The sequence below is a fragment of the Crinia signifera genome, chromosome 1, assembly GCF_055691185.1.
Source record: "Crinia signifera chromosome 1, ASM5569118v1, whole genome shotgun sequence".
In the NCBI taxonomy this organism is placed as follows: Eukaryota; Metazoa; Chordata; class Amphibia; order Anura; family Myobatrachidae; genus Crinia; species Crinia signifera.
In genome coordinates this window covers 6,915,681-6,934,999 of record NC_139217.1, presented here as the reverse complement: position 1 = coordinate 6,934,999, position 19,319 = coordinate 6,915,681, and the positions used below count along the sequence as shown (strand labels likewise).

The 19,319-nt window shown below is 41.7% G+C and overlaps 1 protein-coding gene across 1 annotated transcript in view; it reads left to right on the top strand.

The window, feature by feature from the left end:
* Positions 1-18,407, top strand: part of LOC146040980 (vomeronasal type-2 receptor 26-like) — a 37,785-nt gene extending 19,378 nt beyond the window's left edge. The window contains exons 5-6 of the mRNA XM_083163604.1: positions 14,164-14,287; positions 17,500-18,407. Coding sequence (XP_083019730.1) covers positions 14,164-14,287; positions 17,500-18,407 — 1,032 coding nt within the window. The remainder of the gene's footprint in view (positions 1-14,163; positions 14,288-17,499) is intronic.
* Positions 18,408-19,319: the final 912 nt, after the last annotated feature.

Sequence of the window (19,319 nt, the reverse complement as noted above, 5' to 3'; positions counted from 1 at the left end):
CGTTAGCCTATGGCGGATATCAAATTTTTTACCTGAAGAAGGATGGTTAAAAGATGAGGAAGCTACCATTGATCTACAAGTAATGCAGTTAAGGCATTTAAAGCAGCCCATCTTTTTTGAGAGGAAATTTTCGGTATGGGTCTGGCTACTAGTTAACCCTGTTATGTCCATCCGTACCACCCAATCAAAAATGTTTTGGCCTCTCTGGTAGCAGGGCATTAGTTTGCTTTCCCTGAGTCCTATTTTAGGGTCTGCAGTCACCAGGGGCCACCACCGTTTAGATACCTTATTGATTTTATTGCTATGGTCATTAAAGTGGTTAACCCACGGTAGGCGGTCACCTGTTGATTTTTGTGGCTGTACTTTAAGAAGATCAGCCCTAGGTGTACTCATGGCCCTCTTTTTGGCCACCTCCAGTGACCCTGACTCATAGCCCCGGTTCACAAATTTTGCTGCCATGATATTCATTTGTGTTTCAGTATCCAAGTCTGAACTACACACCCTCTTGGCCCTCAAAAATTGAGAGTATGGTAGTCCATACTTGGATGATTTTGGGTGGAAAATGTTGGCATGCAAAATTGTGTTCCGGTGTGTTGGCTTTGTAAATAAGTGCAGCATGGATCTAATTCTACTGGTGGTGGAGGAATCCAGCCGTGAGCTTGGTGTAGTACGCAGCAAGATTGCGGAATTCGAGCTACAACATAAACAAACGTTTGAGGAGGATGTGGCTAACAATTGGATTGATAAACTTTCCAAACAAGTATCAATCTATAAAAGGGACCTGATAGCTTTCAAAAAACAAAAGCTACAAAAAGTTATTGGTGATTATGAAAATAACCGCGTCTACCAGTGGGTGCATGGTGGACTTTCGGAGCCGCCACAGAGATATCGGGATAGGGGTGCCAACAGAAGGAAGTGGAAACCACCACAGGACACTGGCTCATTTTATGAGGCTATTACAACCAGTGACTCAGAAACTACTTCAGGCCCTTCTAATATCCGCGGTCAGTCCCCTTTAGACGTACCAACCAACTCCCAAGGCCACACCGCCAACGCAGGTTTACCCGCCGCGGTGGGCAGGGGCAGAGGACGAGGAAAAGTGGGTCGTCCTCCATTGAATCGGAACCGGAGACCACGATAATTAATCTATCAACACACATGTTGACAGACTCCGAGAAAAAGTTGTTAAACAAAGGACTGTCCTATGTCCCCACTACAAAATTAAATGGCTTAAAATGGGAAGTGGAGAAGTATCGTTTACAAAGACAATTGCGGCTCAAGGAGCACTTTTATAATAACCCTAAACCCTCCACGGTTGACACTATCCCCCACCAATTAAGGAAAATTATCCCACGCTCCACATTCGATCCAGTCTCCTATAATACATCTATTAAAGCATATGGAAATATGTTGGACACCCAGATACAACCTGAACGGGATCATGATCAGCACAGCAATCTTAGCCAAGATGAATTCCAGGCTCTCAAGGACCTATCCAACTACAATGACATTGTCATCCGTCCCGCCGATAAGGGCGGGGCAATAGTCATTCAAGACATACAGCCATACAAGGATGAGATCCAACGCCAATTGGCGGACTCTAATGTTTATTGCAAACTCTCTTCTGACCCGACTGTTGGCTATATGAAAGAGCTGGTGAATATTTTGACACTGGCTTTGATTTCGGGTCTTATTGATCAAAAACTTTGCGATGCCCTTGTGCCTAAGGAACCAGTGGTGGCTATTCTATACACTTTACCGGTGCACAAGAGCCTGGAGCGGCTGCCAGGACGACCTATAATATCCGCCAGGAAGTCCCTGTTCCAGGCTCTTGCGGTATACCTCGACGCATTAATTCAACCTTGCATTGTAAATAGCAGTGGTCACATCAAAGACACCACTGCGTTCCTTAATCTTTTACAAAGTGTGGAATCTATACCAGCTGGTAGTGTCTTGGTAACCCTGGACATTACCAGCTTGTATACGGTGATCCCTAACGGAGAGGGACTCCATGCCATTAGGAAACTGCTGGAGGGTAATCCCCACTACATTGGTCCACCTTGTGAATAAGTTATACAGCTTCTGGAGTTAATTTTAACTCATAATTACTTTATATTTGATGGGGCATTCTACCTGCAGCTGTCGGGCTGTGCGATGGGGTCCAATGTGGCCCCATCGTACGCCAATGCCTACATGCTGCAGGTGGAGCGCCAGATATAGAAGTACTGGAAGAGTACGTACGAGGTCACAATGGATCTGGCAGCCCCATTAAGTTTACCTACTTGATACACCCGACCCGTGTCCATTTTTTGGATGTTGAAGTAACACTCTGTGAGGGCAAAATCTCATCCAATTTATTTACAAAGCCAACAGACCGGAACACAATTTTGCATGCCAACAGTTTCCACCCCAAATCATCCAAGTATGGACTACCATACTCCCAATTTTTGAGGGCCAAGAGGGTGTGTAGTTCAGACTTGGATGCTGAAACACAAATGAATATCATGGCAGCAAAATTTGTGAACCGGGGCTATGAGTCAGGGTCACTGGAGGTGAGTACACCTAGGGCTGATCTTCTTAAAGTACAGCCACAAAAATCAACAGGTGACCGCCTACCGTGGGTTAACCACTTTAATGACCATAGCAATAAAATCAATAAGGTATCTAAACGGTGGTGGCCCCTGGTGACTGCAGACCCTAAAATAGGACTCAGTGAAAGCAAACTAATGCCCTGCTACCAGAGAGGCCAAAACATTTTTTATTGGGTGGTCCGGACAGACATAACAGGGTTAACTAGTAGCCAGACCCATACCGAAAATTTCCTCTCAAAAAAGATGGGCTGCTTTAAATGCCTTAACTGCAGTACTTGTAGATCAATGGTTGCTTCCTCATCTTTTAACCATCCTTCTTCAGGTAAAAAATTTGCCATAGGCTAACGTGTACGACCAAGTACGTTATTTACCTCCTGACATGTCCATGTGGCTGTAGCTATGTCAGGAAGACAGACCGCACGTTGCGGGAGAGGATGGCCACCCATCGTCATTCAATTAAAAATGCACTTGAGAGTGGGTCGAGTGACCAGCCTGTGGCAAGACATTTCCTGCAGGCTGGTCACAATGTTTCATCACTTCGGTATATTTTAATTGATCATATACTCATGTAGTTATGTTATGTCATTTGTTTGTGTGACCTGATGAAGAGGTGATCAATAAAGCCTCGAAACTTTGTCGTTACCTGCAGTGTGAGACGTTATTTATATGGAGTGCCACCACGTGGAGTTTGTATGGTGAGGTCGTTCAAGTGACCTGGACAGGCACCCTTGAAAAGTTATTCGGGCTAAGGGATTGCTACTCCGAAGTGGTGTATATATATATATATATATATATATATATATATATATGTCTTGGGGGTCCGGCACTCCCAACAAAGAAAAGTAGCTGCGTCAGGTGCCCTCAGGGCCGGAATGGCCATCTGGCACTTCTGGCAAATGCCAGAAGGGCCGCTGGACCAGTGGGCCAATATTGTGCTGCTCATATGTGCTGCTCATATTTTGCTACCTATCATATGGTCCCGACTCCCAACCGCCGCATAGTGACGCCATGACGCTGACGTGTCATGACCTCATGACGCGGTGCCCGTCTTTGAGATATTGCAAGGTGGCCTGGCCGCCTTAGTGTGCACCGCCCCACCCCGGCGTCATCATGGGGCGCCGCAAGCCCGTGACCAACTTGAAGCTACTCGGCGCGCCGCCCGCCTCATGCATCATTGCATCAGGACGCTGCATGGTGCTGCACCTGACCCGGAGGAGGGGGAGCCGGGAGGGGAGGGGGGAGCCGGGAGACTACAGGGATCTCAGTAAGCTGAGTAAAGGTCACCAATGAAGTCAAGATGTAAACATCACATGCGTTTTTTCCTGCGGGTGGGAGAATCTGCAGCAGGGCGGTGTCAAGGTGCGACTGGAGTGCTACTTAAGCAAAGAGCTACAGAGACAGTCACGTGGTGTCTGTAGGAGTTGGATTCCGTCCATTCTGTGCAGAGGTTTGTAATCAAATCTATTTAAAATATATATGACATAATTTGTTTCAGACACTGTATACATTTGAAATGATATAAATATAGAGACCCAAAGCAATTAGTCGAAACCGACTTCTTCAGGGGTATTTGACTCTAAAAAATGTATAGCCAGCCCTTTAAAAGGTGATCTTTTATGCAATAATTGAAAAATCCCATACAGGTAAGTAAATATATACAGTATATATATAGATATATAGATAAATAGATAAATAGATAGATAGATAGATAGATAGATAGATAGATAGATAGATAGATAGATAGATAGATAGACACATACCCAAACTTTGGGGTTTGAAGGTTTAAAATTAGTTTTGAAAAAAAATTCATATGTTGACGCTTGGTGACGTCTAAAATATTAAAATCATGAGAAATTTATTCAGGGAGGATTAAGCATGGATGAGAAGAGCATGAAAAAATAAAATAAAAATGGTTCCATGATTAACATGAATTGGGATACATACCGAACGAGATCACAGGTGGATCGTAAGTATTGGTAGACCATAGGTATTAGACCTTCCGTAAATTTTATACATGTACCTATACAATAATGGGTTCTATTAACCCCTTGAGTGGTGGGTTTTGCTGGGGCAGGACAAACCTACCAGGGCAGGTAATATGTCATTACAATATATCCAGACTCCAAAAATCCTATTAGATTTAGGCGATTAGCTTTAGACAGTCATAAATTATATATGCTAACTATGTGGTTACACAAATAGTAGTACATGCATGTTAACCATGGAAAATTAATCAGAGTGAAACATGCCATATTGCATCGATAAATCAGAGTAAAACGTGCCAATTTCACATATAACAAAGGTAGTTGGGACTTCCAGATGTATAACAGTAGATGCTCACCAGTGCCTGCAGACTACTGGGATTTTGGACCCAGTATATAAAGGAGTGAGCGTGTGACATCACTTCCAGTTAGGTGACTTGAGGAAAATGCTAAACGCTAAATATTGCCGTTCTGAGCAGTTAAATCCATTAATGGTGGCCACCGATCATTGATATAAATGAAAGTCTTTTTCTGTATATATATATATATATATATATATATATATATATATATATATATATATATATATATATATATATCTCCACAATATGCCGGCACTCGCTCAATCCATCAAAGTATGGTAGGTGCCATCCCAAAACATCCAAATAGAACACCGAGGGGGGGAGGCACTCAAAAAAAAGGACTCAGAGACAACTTGAAATAAGCATCCTGTGTAATCAAGCGCCAAGCGCTTTCGGGGTTTCCCTCTTCCTCAGGGCAGCACAACACACAGGTGTTATATATATATATATATATATATATATATATATATATATATAATCACAGTGTAACCGCACTCCAAGCCAGCTCTTGTTAACAGGGGTGCTCCTTATAGCAGCAGCGTGTGCTCCCTCAATATAACATATGACGGGCCCCTCAGGGTCCAATCAGGGCACTCACCAAATGATTCGTGAAAAATAGTAATTTAATACATCACCAAATCAAGTATTGGACCGCAGTCCTAGTCGACGTTCCGGCCGTGACCCGGCCTTTGTCAAGACAACAGCAGTGCAGAGTAACAGCGAGACAAGGAAGCAACCAGACCAGCCCTACGTGTCCCCTTAAGTAGCAGTGTAGATTCAAAATGTAACACAGGTGTGCAGGTACTCACCTCCATAGCGTGCATCGTTAGCGTGTGTTGCTAGGACACTTCCGTGTCAGAGCGCCGGATCTAATATGTCCGTGCGTTTCAAAGACCGGATGTGACGCGCAAATGCGTTCCACATACCGGAAGTCCATCACTAACTCACGCTCCAGGTCGTGTTGTATACACGTTCCTATAGCAACAGAATCGGGGCCTTATTATCACTGTCAGAGTGCTCGATGCATATGTAGTTAGCGCTATGAGGCAGTTTAAAGTGGATTAAAGTGCAATGTGCATATAGTTTGTAAACTATATAGAGCGGACATAGGTCTAATATATCCAATTGTTAGGGATCATGTTCGCTACCCAAGGGAACGCAGGCTGGGTTGGTGAACAAAAAATAGCAAAAATAACAATAATGACATAAGTGTCCAGGTTACTGTAACAGCGTTACAGCACCTTAATACATACCAAGACAAGACAAAATAGACCATACCACATACGATACATATAATACATATATACACTAACAAAAATCAATCTAGATATTATTAAGCATTATATACAATTTATCATGAGCAAGAGATGTAGGACCGGAACCTACGAGAACCATTAATCATAGACCAGCAGAGGATGATGGGTATTACAAGAAACATTAGAGTGGATTATTCTCATTAAGTCCACGTGGTGCTATCGTATCTAGTTTGTAAATCCATCTTGCTTCACATCTCTTTAGGGCCAAGACACGGTCACCTCCACGTATGGGTTTCACTATATGATCCACCAGTATACTTCTTATTGATGCAATTTGGTGTCCAGCTTGGATACAATGTCGGGCAACCGGTTTATCCGTTACTCCCGATGTGATGGCTTGTCTAATATCCGTCCTGTGGTTTGCCATTCGTTCCCGAAATGGTCTTGATGTAAGACCAACATAGTATTTCCCACAGGGACAGATTAAGACATAAATTACAAACGCACTTGTACACGTTAGTCTGTGGCGGATCTGAATCCGTTGTCCATTGTGCGGATGTGCAATTGAATCTCCAATCATTATGGAATTGCACGTCGTACATCCTTTCGGGCATTTATAGCAACCCATCTTGTTAGATCCTAACCATTGGGTGCCCTTCACAGACGGTTGTAATGTTGGTCTCATCAGCAGCTGGCGAAAGTTGGGGCAACGGCGGTATGCATTCATCGGTGCGGAGAATTTTGATAGCTTTCACGAATCATTTGGTGAGTGCCCTGATTGGACCCTGAGGGGCCCGTCATATGTTATATTGAGGGAGCACACGCTGCTGCTATAAGGAGCACCCCTGTTAACAAGAGCTGGCTTGGAGTGCGGTTACACTGTGATTATACTTAGGAATTGGAGTCAAGTCTAATCCCATTTACCCTGCACCCGCAACTATTGGATGGACAAATGTTTACTAAGTGACTGGCTATACTTAGAGTATGAAACTGATGAGGAATCAAGCTCTATATGTTGGTGACTGCACTATTTGTGTAGATTTTCTCTTTTTCTTTTTTGGTGCACTATATGTATTTTTGTCTTTTTTGGTTCAATGATTATACCATTTTATATCCTTGATGTTCCTGGCCAGATGTTCTAATTCTCTTATTGAATTGAATAGGAGTATTGATAATATTACCATTATTGTGAGTAAGCATGTCACAAGCATGCATGTTTCTGGATGATGATTTGTTAGCAGCGGCCCATAGTAATTTCATCTCACTGACAGATGATGATGCCGAGAAAATTTATTTCGATCAGGTTGAATTCTCTGCACTACCAGCAGAGACCTCTGGTGACTTATACTTCAAGTTATTGAAATTGAGAAAAAGGGAGACAGACCTATTGCTACACGGCCAATTCTTGAGTGAATATCATAGGTCAAAGAAAATCCCACGTGGTTTTAGAATTGCCAATATACCCATGTTAGGGAGAAACAATCCGTCCTTCTGTTCACGGTGGTGCGGAGTGTTAAATAAGTGCTCTGCCGACCTAATACTACTAGTCATTGAAGAGGTCGGCAGCGAACTTGGTAAGGTACGCACTGATATTGACACTTTTAAAACCACTTACTTAAAGAAATTGGTTGCTGATAAAAGTGAACCTTGGCTTGATAAAATCAAAAGTCAAGTTGAAACATACCAACAGGAACTAATACAATTTAAAAGGAAAAAACTTGAAACGGTTAACACTGATTATAAGCTACATACTGTCTACAGGTGGTTGGTGGGTGACAACACTAACCAACGAGGTAGGAGACCGACACGACCCCGTAGACAACGTGATAACTTCCGCGATATAACCTCTGCGGGACCAATATCATCTGACAGTGACTATACCGATACCAGTGACCAACCTAGTAACTCCCAGGCACCTTTTTTAGGGGTACACCCTCCAAGGGGGGTAAAAGGCGCAAAAGGCTCCACCAAAGGAGAGGGGGGTGGAAAGCAAATAGGACGACGATCGAGGACGTAGAGACGGTATTCAATCTATCCTCTCATACCCTAACTGAAGCAGAACGATCCATACTTACCCTCGGCCTGTCTTATATACCCACGTCTAGACACGACCCCTTTGACTGGGAGAAAGATCATTATAAATTTGGCCGAAAACTTCGGCTTAAAGACCATTTTGGTGATACCAAAACATTAGTGGATAAGGGACATATGAGAAGTCTCAAAAGTAGTAAATTTGATCCAGCTCCCACTAATCAGAGTATAAATACATTTCTCAGAATGGTCAAACATGATAAATCCAAATCTGCCACAAACCGTCCGAGATATCAAAACCTGACACATACTCAGCGACAGGCACTATTAGGTTTGTAAAACAATGATAATATAGTGATACGCCCCGCCGACAAGGGCGGGGCGGTTGTAGTGCAAGACTGGACGGAGTATAAAGCAGAGATTCGCAATCAATTGAATGATACCAAGGTGTATAAAGTCCTAGACCAAAACCCGACTGTTGTGATTAAGAAGGAAATTGATATGGCTATTGACCTAGGCCTTAGGGCGGGTTGGATTGATGCCAAATTGGTAGATTGTTTAGTGGTTGAACATCCAATCATGCCCATTATGTACACTCTGCCTAAGGTCCACAAGCGGCTGGACAATCCCCCTGGCCGTCCCATAATATCAGCCAGGGGGTCATTGTTACAGCCATTGGCAGTATACGTGGACCATCTATTACAGCCAATAGTTAAGTCAACATTGAGCTACATCAGGGATACAGCCGACTTTATCTCCAGAATCAAAGATCTGGTGTTACCGGACACAGAAGTATGGTTGGTGTCCCTTGATGTACAATCTCTATATACGGTAATACCGCATATGGAGGGTATCCAGGCGGTTAAGGACCACCTTATCTCATGGGGTCACAATAGCCCGCCGGTTGAATTTGTGATCACATTGATTGAATTGGTACTAAAGAGAAATCATTTCATGTATGGAAATAACTATTACATGCAAGTAAACGGGACCGCTATGGGCTCAAACGTAGCGCCCGCATATGCGAATCTGTACATTGCATCATACGAATCCAAGTATATCACTACTAAATATGCCACACAGCTTTTGTGTTATGTTAGATTCATCGACGATGTTTTTATTGTCTGGTCGGGAACACAGGATGCTCTTTTAGAGATGATTAATGGACTGAATATGGAACCAGAACCAATACGATTTACCCATATCATGGATCAGCAAAGGGTGACCTTCCTTGATGTCTGTGTACTCAGAGAGGGGAACAAACTTGGATACACATTATTCCGTAAAACAACTGACCGTAATACGTTACTACAAGCTGGCAGCCAACACCCGACTCATCTCAAAGAAAATTTACCTATCTCTCAATTTTTGAGAGTTTTGAGAATAAATTCAAATCAAGCAACAGCAGAAATGCAGCTATCTGAGATGAGCGACAGATTCCGTGCAAGAGGCTATTCAGATAAAGTCATCTCAAGATGTCTGAGGAAGGCGAGATCCAAACACCATGAGCCACCTAAAGGCGATCCTAGAAAGTCTGAAAAACCTAGGATGGTACATGTAGGGACATTTGATCATCTATCCAATGTGACCCAAACCCTGCACAAAAAATACTGGCCCATTATTGGTAGCGACAGTACATCACAGCTATCAAAATTCTCAGCACCGATGAATGCATACCGCCGTTGCCCCAACTTTCGCCAGCTGCTGATGAGACCAACATTACAACCGTCTGTGAAGGGCACCCAATGGTTAAGATCTAACAAGATGGGTTGCTATAAATGCCCGAAAGGATGTACGACGTGCAATTCCATGATGATTGGAGATTCAATTGCACAACCGCACAATGGACAACGGATTCAGATCCGCCACAGACTAACGTGTACAAGTGCGTTTGTAATTTATGTCTTAATCTGTCCCTGTGGAAAATACTATGTTGGTCTTACATCAAGACCATTTCGGGAACGAATGGCGAACCACAGGACGGATATTAGACAAGCCATCACATCGGGAGTAACGGATAAACCGGTTGCCCGACATTGTATCCAAGCTGGACACCAAATTGCATCAATAAGAAGTATACTGGTGGATCATATAGTGAAACCCATACGTGGAGGTGACCGTGTCTTGGCCCTAAAGAGATGTGAAGCAAGATGGATTTACAAACTAGATACGATAGCACCACGTGGACTTAATGAGAATAATCTACTCTCATGTTTCTTGTAATACCCATCATCCTCTGCTGGTCTATGATTAATGGTTCTCGTAGGTTCCGGTCCTACATCTCTTGCTCATGATAAATTGTATATAATGCTTAATAATATCTAGATTGATTTTTGTTAGTGTATATATGTATTATATGTATCGTATGTGGTATGGTCTATTTTGTCTTGTCTTGGTATGTATTAAGGTGCTGTAACGCTGTTACAGTAACCTGGACACTTATGTCATTATTGTTATTTTTGCTATTTTTTGTTCACCAACCCAGCCTGCGTTCCCTTGGGTAGCGAACATGATCCCTAACAATTGGATATATCAGACCTATGTCCGCTCTATATAGTTTACAAACTATATGCACATTGCACTTTAATCCACTTTAAACTGCCTCATAGCGCTAACTACATATGCATCGAGCACTCTGACAGTGGTAATAAGGCCCCGATTCTGTTGCTATAGGAACGTGTATACAACACGACCTGGAGCGTGAGTTAGTGATGGACTTCCGGTATGTGGAACGCATTTGCGCGTCACATCCGGTCTTTGAAACGCACGGACATATTGGATCCGGCGCTCTGACACGGAAGTGTCCTAGCAACACACGCTAACGATGCACGCTATGGAGGTGAGTACCTGCACACCTGTGTTACATTTTAGATCTACACTGCTACTTAAGGGGACACGTAGGGCTGGTCTGGTTGCTTCCTTGTCTCGCTGTTACTCTGCACTGCTGTTGTCTTGACAAAGGCCGGGTCACGGCCGAAATGTCGACTAGGACTGCGGTCCAATTCTTGATTTGGTGATGTATTAAATTACTATTTTTCACGAATCATTTGGTGAGTGCCCTGATTGGACCCTGAGGGCCCCGTCATATGTTATATATATATATATATATATATATATATATATATATATATATATCTTTATAATATTTTGTATACAAAAGATAAAAACAAAAACAAACAAATACATTTCAGTTTGAATCCTGTATGTGCTTCATTCACAGCATATGATTCTGACCCAACGCGTTTCATCAACTAGGTGACTTCATCCGTGGTGAATAGTAGTTTCAAAATTAATGATACTAGTAAGATGTCAATATGGATATACCCATAAGGGTAGGTAGGAGCATCTTCTTCTTAGGAGTTAGTTAAACAAGAATCCGATATGAAACTCAAAACAGATTGATGATCATTAAAACAGTGAATTCCTTCATACAATCAGGAACAGATTAATCAGCATAGCAGTAGGTTCTTAAAGGTTCAGACAACATAGAAACATAGAAACATAGAATTTGACGGCAGATAAGAACCACTTGGCCCATCTAGTCTGCCCCTTTTTTAAACATGTTACCTCAAACCATATTTGATCCTTATTTTTTTGTAAGGATATCAATATGCCTATCCCAAGCATGTTTAAATTGTACTACTGTATTTGCCTCTACCACCTCTGATGGGAGGCTATTCCACTTATCTACTACTCTTTCTGTGAAGTAATTCTTTCTCAAATTTCCCCTGAATCTTCCTCCCTCTAGTTTCAGTGCATGTCCTCGTGTTCTGCTGCTCCTCTTCCTGTGAAGAATGTCTCCCACCTGTACCTTGTTAAAACCCTTGATATATTTGAAAGTTTCTATCATGTCCCCCCTTTCCCTTCTCTGCTCTAAAGTATACATATTAAGATCTTTTAGTCTTTCCTGGTACGTTTTGTGATGTAGGCCATGCACCATTTTAGTTGCCCTTCTTTGTACAGTCTCTAATGTATTTATATCCTTCTGGAGATATGGCCTCCAGAACTGAACACAATACTCTAGATGAGGTCATACCAATGACCTATACAGTGGCATTATTACTTCTTTCTTTCTACTGCTGATACCTCTCCCTATGCAACCAAGCATCTGACTTGCCTTCTTCATTGCTTTGTTACATTGCCTACCTGCCTTTAAGTCCCCTGAAATAGTGACACCTTGATCCCACTCTTCCTCAGTAGTTTCCATTATAGTGCTATTTATACTATATTTAGTCTTTGGATTTTTGCAACCCAAGTGCATGATTTTGCATTTTTTGGCATTAAACTGTAGTTGCCATGCTCTTGACCATTCCTCTAATCTACCTAGATCATCAATCATTTGTTTTACCCCTCCTGGTGTGTCTACCCTGTTGCATACCTTTGTGTCATCTGCAAAAAGGCACATTTTACCCTCAATTCCATTTGCAATATCACCAATAAAGATATTAAAAAGCACTGGTCCAAGTACAGATCCCTGGGGTACTCCACTTGTAACCTTTCCCTCCTTTGACTGTACTCCGTTTACTACAACTCTCTGTTTTCTGTCCTGCAACCACGCTCTTATTCATTCAACTATCTTAGAATCCAATCCCAAGCTTTCAAGTTTATTTAACAATCTGCCATGTGGGACAGTGTCAAAAGCCTTACTAAAGTCTAGATAAGCTACATCTACAGCCCCACCTTGATCTATTACTTTAGTCACCCAGTCAAAAAAGTCAATAAGATTTGTTTGACATGATCTTCCCCCAGTAAACCCATGCTGTTTTGGATCCTGTAAATTGCTGGTTTTGAGATATTCTACAACTCTTTTTTTTTAAGAGTGTTTCCATCAATTTCCCTACTACTGATGTAAGGCTCACTGGTCGATAGTTACTTACCTCTTCTTTGCTTCCACTTTTGTGCAGTGGGACTACATTCACTGTTTTCCAGTCCTCTAGGATTACTCCAGTAGCTAGTGACTGGTTGAATAATTCTGTTATTGGTTTTACCAGCTCCCCTTTGAGCTCTTTTAGTATCCTTGGATGTATCCCATCTGGCCCCATTGATTTATCCACTTTCAGTTTTGAGAGTTCTGTGAGGACTTTCTCCTCTGTAAATGTACTTGTTTCTTCCTCAGTTTTCTGACTATACTTGCAACTTAATTGTGGCCCCTTCCCCTCTCTTTCAGCAGTGAATACTGAGCAGAAATAATTATTAATATTATCTGCTATTACATTGTCCCCCTCAAGAAAACTTCCACTCTCTGTCTTTAGTCTTATTATTCCACTTTTTGTTTTTCTCCTTTCACTTATATACCTAAAAAAAGTTTTCCCCCCTTTACCCACTGATTGGGCCATTTTCTCTTCAGCCTGTGCTTTTGCACATCTGATTACCTTCTTAGCCTCCTTCTGTCTAACAAGATACACCTCTTTGTCCTCATTCTTCTGCGTCTTCTTAAATTTCTTAAAGGCCAACTTTTTTGCTTTCACAATACTTGCTACTTCTTTTGCAAACCACAATGGCTTCCTTTTTCTTGTGTTTTTCCTAACTCTTTTGACACAAAGTTCTGTTGCTTTTAGAATTGCACTTTTTAATTTTTCCCACTTATCCTGCACTCCTTCCAAGTTCCTCCACTCTGCCAAAGAATCCCTTACAGAGTTCCCCATCTCTACAAAATCAGCCTTCCTAAAATCTAACACCTTTGTTTTTGTGTGCGATGAGTCAGTCTCTGTCTTTATTTTGAACCATACTGCTTGATGGTCACTGGATCCCAGGTTTTCACCCACATTTATGTCAGATATTCTGTCACCATTTGTAAGTATTAAGTCTAATATTGCGTCCTTACGAGTGGGCTCCCTCACCAATTGCTGGAGGGAATAGTGGTCCTAGGTAGGTGTGTTAGCTCTGAAATCCAAAGCTGAAATGTATATATTACTGATGTACTCGTTTCTCTCTGTATAAGATCCCCAAATCTCGGTGCAATGACAGATGTCCTCCTGGGTACAGAAAAGCCTCAAATGGAGGAATCTATGTCTGCTGCTATGACTGTGTCCCGTGTTCTGAGGGAGAGATGTCCAATGTTACAGGTAGGGATGTGTCATACATGGGAAGATTCATCATATGTGAGTAGCTGAGGTTACATCTGTCATGGTAAATGCAGTCACGATTGATGTATGATAAGATGAAAGTAATATACGGATTACAAGGTACAATGACCTTTAGGACACTCTGTTATGTTTATAGAACCAAAATGTCTTTGATGCCTTTAATTTAAAGTATATATAGTAGCATTGAAAACAATACTTGTAAATAAGCAGCAATGACCCGGTCTGAACCCAACAGATACCTATGTGGAAAGCAATTTTAGATAATGAATTATTGAACCTGTAATACAGTAAGAAGACATCCTTCCATCTGAGAGACATCTGTATTTCCTTTTTATTATTATGTCATGGTTGGTTCATCCATTATTCAACCCAGGCTGACAGAAGCAGGTGGCCTAGGTTACCAAATGGTTGATCTGCATGGTAATGAAGATTATAAAGGTTATTCCCACCATCCACAGTTCCAGACCTGTGGGTAGATGCTTCTAGATGGCCCACCAATCCCATCAGACCAACCAACTCTCCAAAGTCATGCAGTGTATATAGATGTGTATCTGTCACCTCTCCAAACCTCCACTTTTCCTGTTACTTCCTCTCCTCCCTATAGAATATATAAGGGTATCCCTAGACTGTGCAACCTAAATAGAGAGGTGCTACCATGCCTAGACTTATAGTGCTGCACACAGAAAATAAAAAAATAATGCAGGTGCACCCTCTAAATATTAATAATCAGAAGGGTTATACATTTTTCAATTAAGCATTAAGTACAAATGAGGTTCTAAAGTATGAGCCAACCCACTGCATCCAGGTAACCTCATCATCAGGTAGATCAATAACATTCTAAAAGTTCAAGGCCAGGGTGTGGTAAACCTCCTGATGGCACCACACTAATAAGTGATAATTTGACTCTTATACAAGTTAATCATTAACCTGCAGTTTTGTTGATGTATACTATAAATGAATAAATTATTAATTGAAATGATTTCAAAACAAAATACAGAAATTGGAGAAATTTTTTTTCCAAGGTAATGTCTCTGATGATATATACAGTATTTGTACAATTTAGGCAGTAATATAAAACATGGCATTCACAAATATAATTGCTACACTTGATACATGTGATGTTTGTTTTATTATAATTCTTGATGGATAAAACATGTCATCTGAACAACACTCATCACAGCAGTTCCTGGTGGAGAATTATGATAGTTGAATTTATAGTTTTCATAATTGTATATGAGTCATGTCTTAAGGAAATAATGGGCTTGTGTAATGATTTCCAAGCTCTTCCAAAAACATTCTTATCATTCTAGTTGGGGTTTATGGAAGTGATTTATTGAAGTCCACAGGACAAATGTTAATTTCCAAATTTTGGTTTGGCTTTTTGTATGACCTATCACTAACTAATACTGTATGTCATTATGTTAAGGGTTTACAGGAATGGTATGCTTATATTTTAAAAAACAAGCTTGTCTTTGCCACTTCTCTCATGACGGCTAGATTTGTCATAAAAAGGAATTATTTGTAAATTTTTACACGGTCACTTTGACAAAATTGCACCAGTTTCACTAGTCCACTAGCTTTCATTAATAGACCATAATATTTATATATAGACCAGCCAAAAATTTTTGCCACTTTTGCAAAAATTGCAAATTTACAGATGGAGTGGCTATCATCTTTGCAGGGGATGGCGGAAGATTCGCCATCCGCCATCCCCCACCAGCTGCCAGAAGGAGATGTGCATGCATCCCCTTACAACAGGGCTCCCCCTGGGTCCCCGCTGCCTTGCCTCTGGTCCCCGCCGTGTTTCCATATGTCCCCGCTCCCCCCTAACCATGCCTGTCTTCCTGAAGCAGAGCCAGTAGGGTTCCAGTCCCCCCACCTACGGGAAACTGGGATGTGTGTGTGTGTGGGACACTCACGCGTACCAGTCAGATGTAGCACTGCTCTCCAGAGGGGGAGGTGTGGTGATCCCCAACGATGGATGAGCAGCGCTACATCTGTACAAAAATGTTGCCACTTTTCCTCATAAATACAGAAAAAAAAACAGAAAAAAAATCATATAACGCGCTGGAAACAATATATATATGAAATAATGCAAATATTTAATAAGCTAAGAAAAACTATTTAAATACACATATAATATATAACACTGGCCAGTGATAAAAAAACAATTTCATAAAAGCACAATTATTTGCCGACAAAATCCAGTGTGGTTAGTTCAACACCAATGGGGTATGGATTTTCTATTTATCCCATATATAGGTGGGGAGTGTTAGTGGCTCCCTTATATATTTGATTTTGCCTGGCCAGACACAGTAAAAAGTTTGAAGAAAAAAATAAAAAATAAAAATAAGTAAAAATTATATTATATGATATAAAAGTCCAAAGGGAGAGATCTCCCTGTACCTGCTATATATGCACCGGTGCAGTTTTGTTTGGTAGGGCTGTGTTGCAGCAATCTTTTTTTTTTTATAATCACTGGAAGTCCAGGCTCCGGGTTAAATGGCAGGTGGTGTGGTTACCAAAACCCAGGAGATTTAGTGCAGGTAACAGGGCTCTTGTCTCTCTGGCACTCCGGAGATGAGAAAGCTCAGTCGAAATTAGCGGTATGACGCGTTTCCCCGCCTCCTTAGGGGTTCGGCGGCTTCTTCAGATAGTGAGCCGGTAGGGTTCCATTCCCCCCGCCTACGGGAAACTGGGATGTGTGTGTGTGTGGGACACTCACGCGTACCAGTCAGATGTAGCACCGCTCTCCAGAGGGGGAGGTGTGGTGATCCCCGACGATGGATGAGCAGCGCTACATCTGTACAAAAATGTTGCCACTTTTCCTCATAAATACGGCATCCTTCATTATTTGTGTTTTATTTTATATTATTTTATGAAACTACACATAACATTGATTGAATTTTCTATACTATTTATTCATGATGTTGCATACTTTATCGTGCTAGTCCAGGAGTATTCATGTTAACATTGGCTTTAAAGAGTGTACCAGCGGGATACCAAAGAGGATTGGTTTATGACCTGAATAGAGCAATTACTGAATTAATAATTTTATATAGAGGCACAGCACACCCATAAAAAATGGATGGATATTTTAGGGTGTGATTTACTATGGATTTTTACAAATTGATCATTATTAAAGTTATTCACTGTACAGATAACAAATCATTTCTTTGTTTTCATATCAGACAGTGAGATCTGCCATAGGTGTCCTGAGGACGAGTGGCCGGATAAGAGAAGAGTAAGATGTGTTCCCAAGACGTACGACTTCCTCTCCTATGAGCAGGACATTGTGCTGCGAGTTTTTATAGTTACAGCTTTATCTTTCTCTGCCGTAACGTTATTTATATTAGGGAACTTTATTTATTACTGGGACACCCCAATTGTGAAAGCCAATAACCGGGCTGTGAGCATCATTCTCCTGGTCTCCATCTTGCTGAGCTTCCTCTGTGTGTTCTTGTTCCTCGGACGGCCGGTGGATATAACCTGCAGGATGAGACAGACGTCATTTGGGATCTTCTTCTCCACAGCTGTCTCTTCTGTACTGGCCAAGACTGTCACTGTCTGCATTGCTTTCAAAGCCACCAAACCCGGCAGTACCTGGAGGAAGTGGGTCACTCACAAAGTGTCTAATTATGTGGTCATTGTGTGCTCCTCTGTCCAAGTTCTGATCTGTGGTATCTGGCTGTCTGTGTCTCCTCCCTACCAGGAGTATGACCATCACTCCTACCAGGGAATGATCATTATTCAGTGTAATGAGGGGTCAGTGATCGGGTTTTACTCTATGTTGGGTTACATGGGGATCCTGGCCACGGTGAGCTTTGTTCTGGCTTTCATGGTGAGAACATTACCGGACAGCTTTAATGAGGCCAAGTACATCACCTTCAGCATGCTGGTATTCTGCAGTGTGTGGGTTGCAATGATCCCGGCCTATCTGAGCACCAAAGGGAAAGACGCGGTGGCTGTGGAGATATTCGCCATACTGGCCTCATGTGCTGGGGTTCTGGGCTGTATATTTCTCCCAAAGCTGTATATCCTGCTTATAAAACCTGAACTGAACTCCAGAAAAATAATGCTGGAGAAGACCAAACTATAACACATTTTATAGTGTCCTGTAGAGCACTGCAGTGGCTTTATATTACCTGAATATTGTTTAATTAAACCAAGTTGCATTATGATATTTGGTTATATAAAATCAGCATAGATGCATTCAGAACTGTTCCAATGGTATCATGGTTACAGCATAGGGCAATGCTATTTCCACAAATGTAATTTTATCTTAGATTTACTGTACAACTAATCTGCTATTATCAAACATGTTGATGTAACATTAAAAATATAATACAAATTACTAAATTATCATCATCATCATCATCATCATCATCATCATCCCATGGTCTCTTGGGATGATGATGGTAAATACAATATGTGTTTTGTCTTATTTCAAAGGAAATTCAAAAGTTACATTTATAATATATTGACTATTGCAACACTGAGGGAGATATCTAACCTTGAGCAGAGTTTGCAGCTCACCGTCACTACATTAGAGGAACAGAGGGCCCAGGGGGGAAGGAGGTTGAGTCAAGCTAGGAAGAGAGGAACGGTAGCTGGGTAATGGTATAGGAGGAATAGCAGATGGAGGAATCGGCAGGAAAGCTCTGAACTACCAAACCCTAGTAGATACACCCAAATAGATGCAGAATCTATGATTGGGGGTGAGGATCTGGGGGAGCTGGCAGGAAAGGGTTCATCTAGCAACCAGAGGAATACCCCCTCTGACAGGGAGGGTAATTCAGAGAGGAAGGGCCCAAGGCAGATAGTGTGGTAGGGGATTCAATTATTAGGAAAGTTTATAGGGCAGTCAGTAATCGGGACTGTGATAGGCGTACAGTCTGCTGTCTTATCATATCATGGACCAGGTGGACAGATTATTGGCACCAATGACAAAGTCAGTGGTAGATGGGATGTCCTCAAAAAAACTTTAAGGATCTAGGCAATAAGCTTAGGG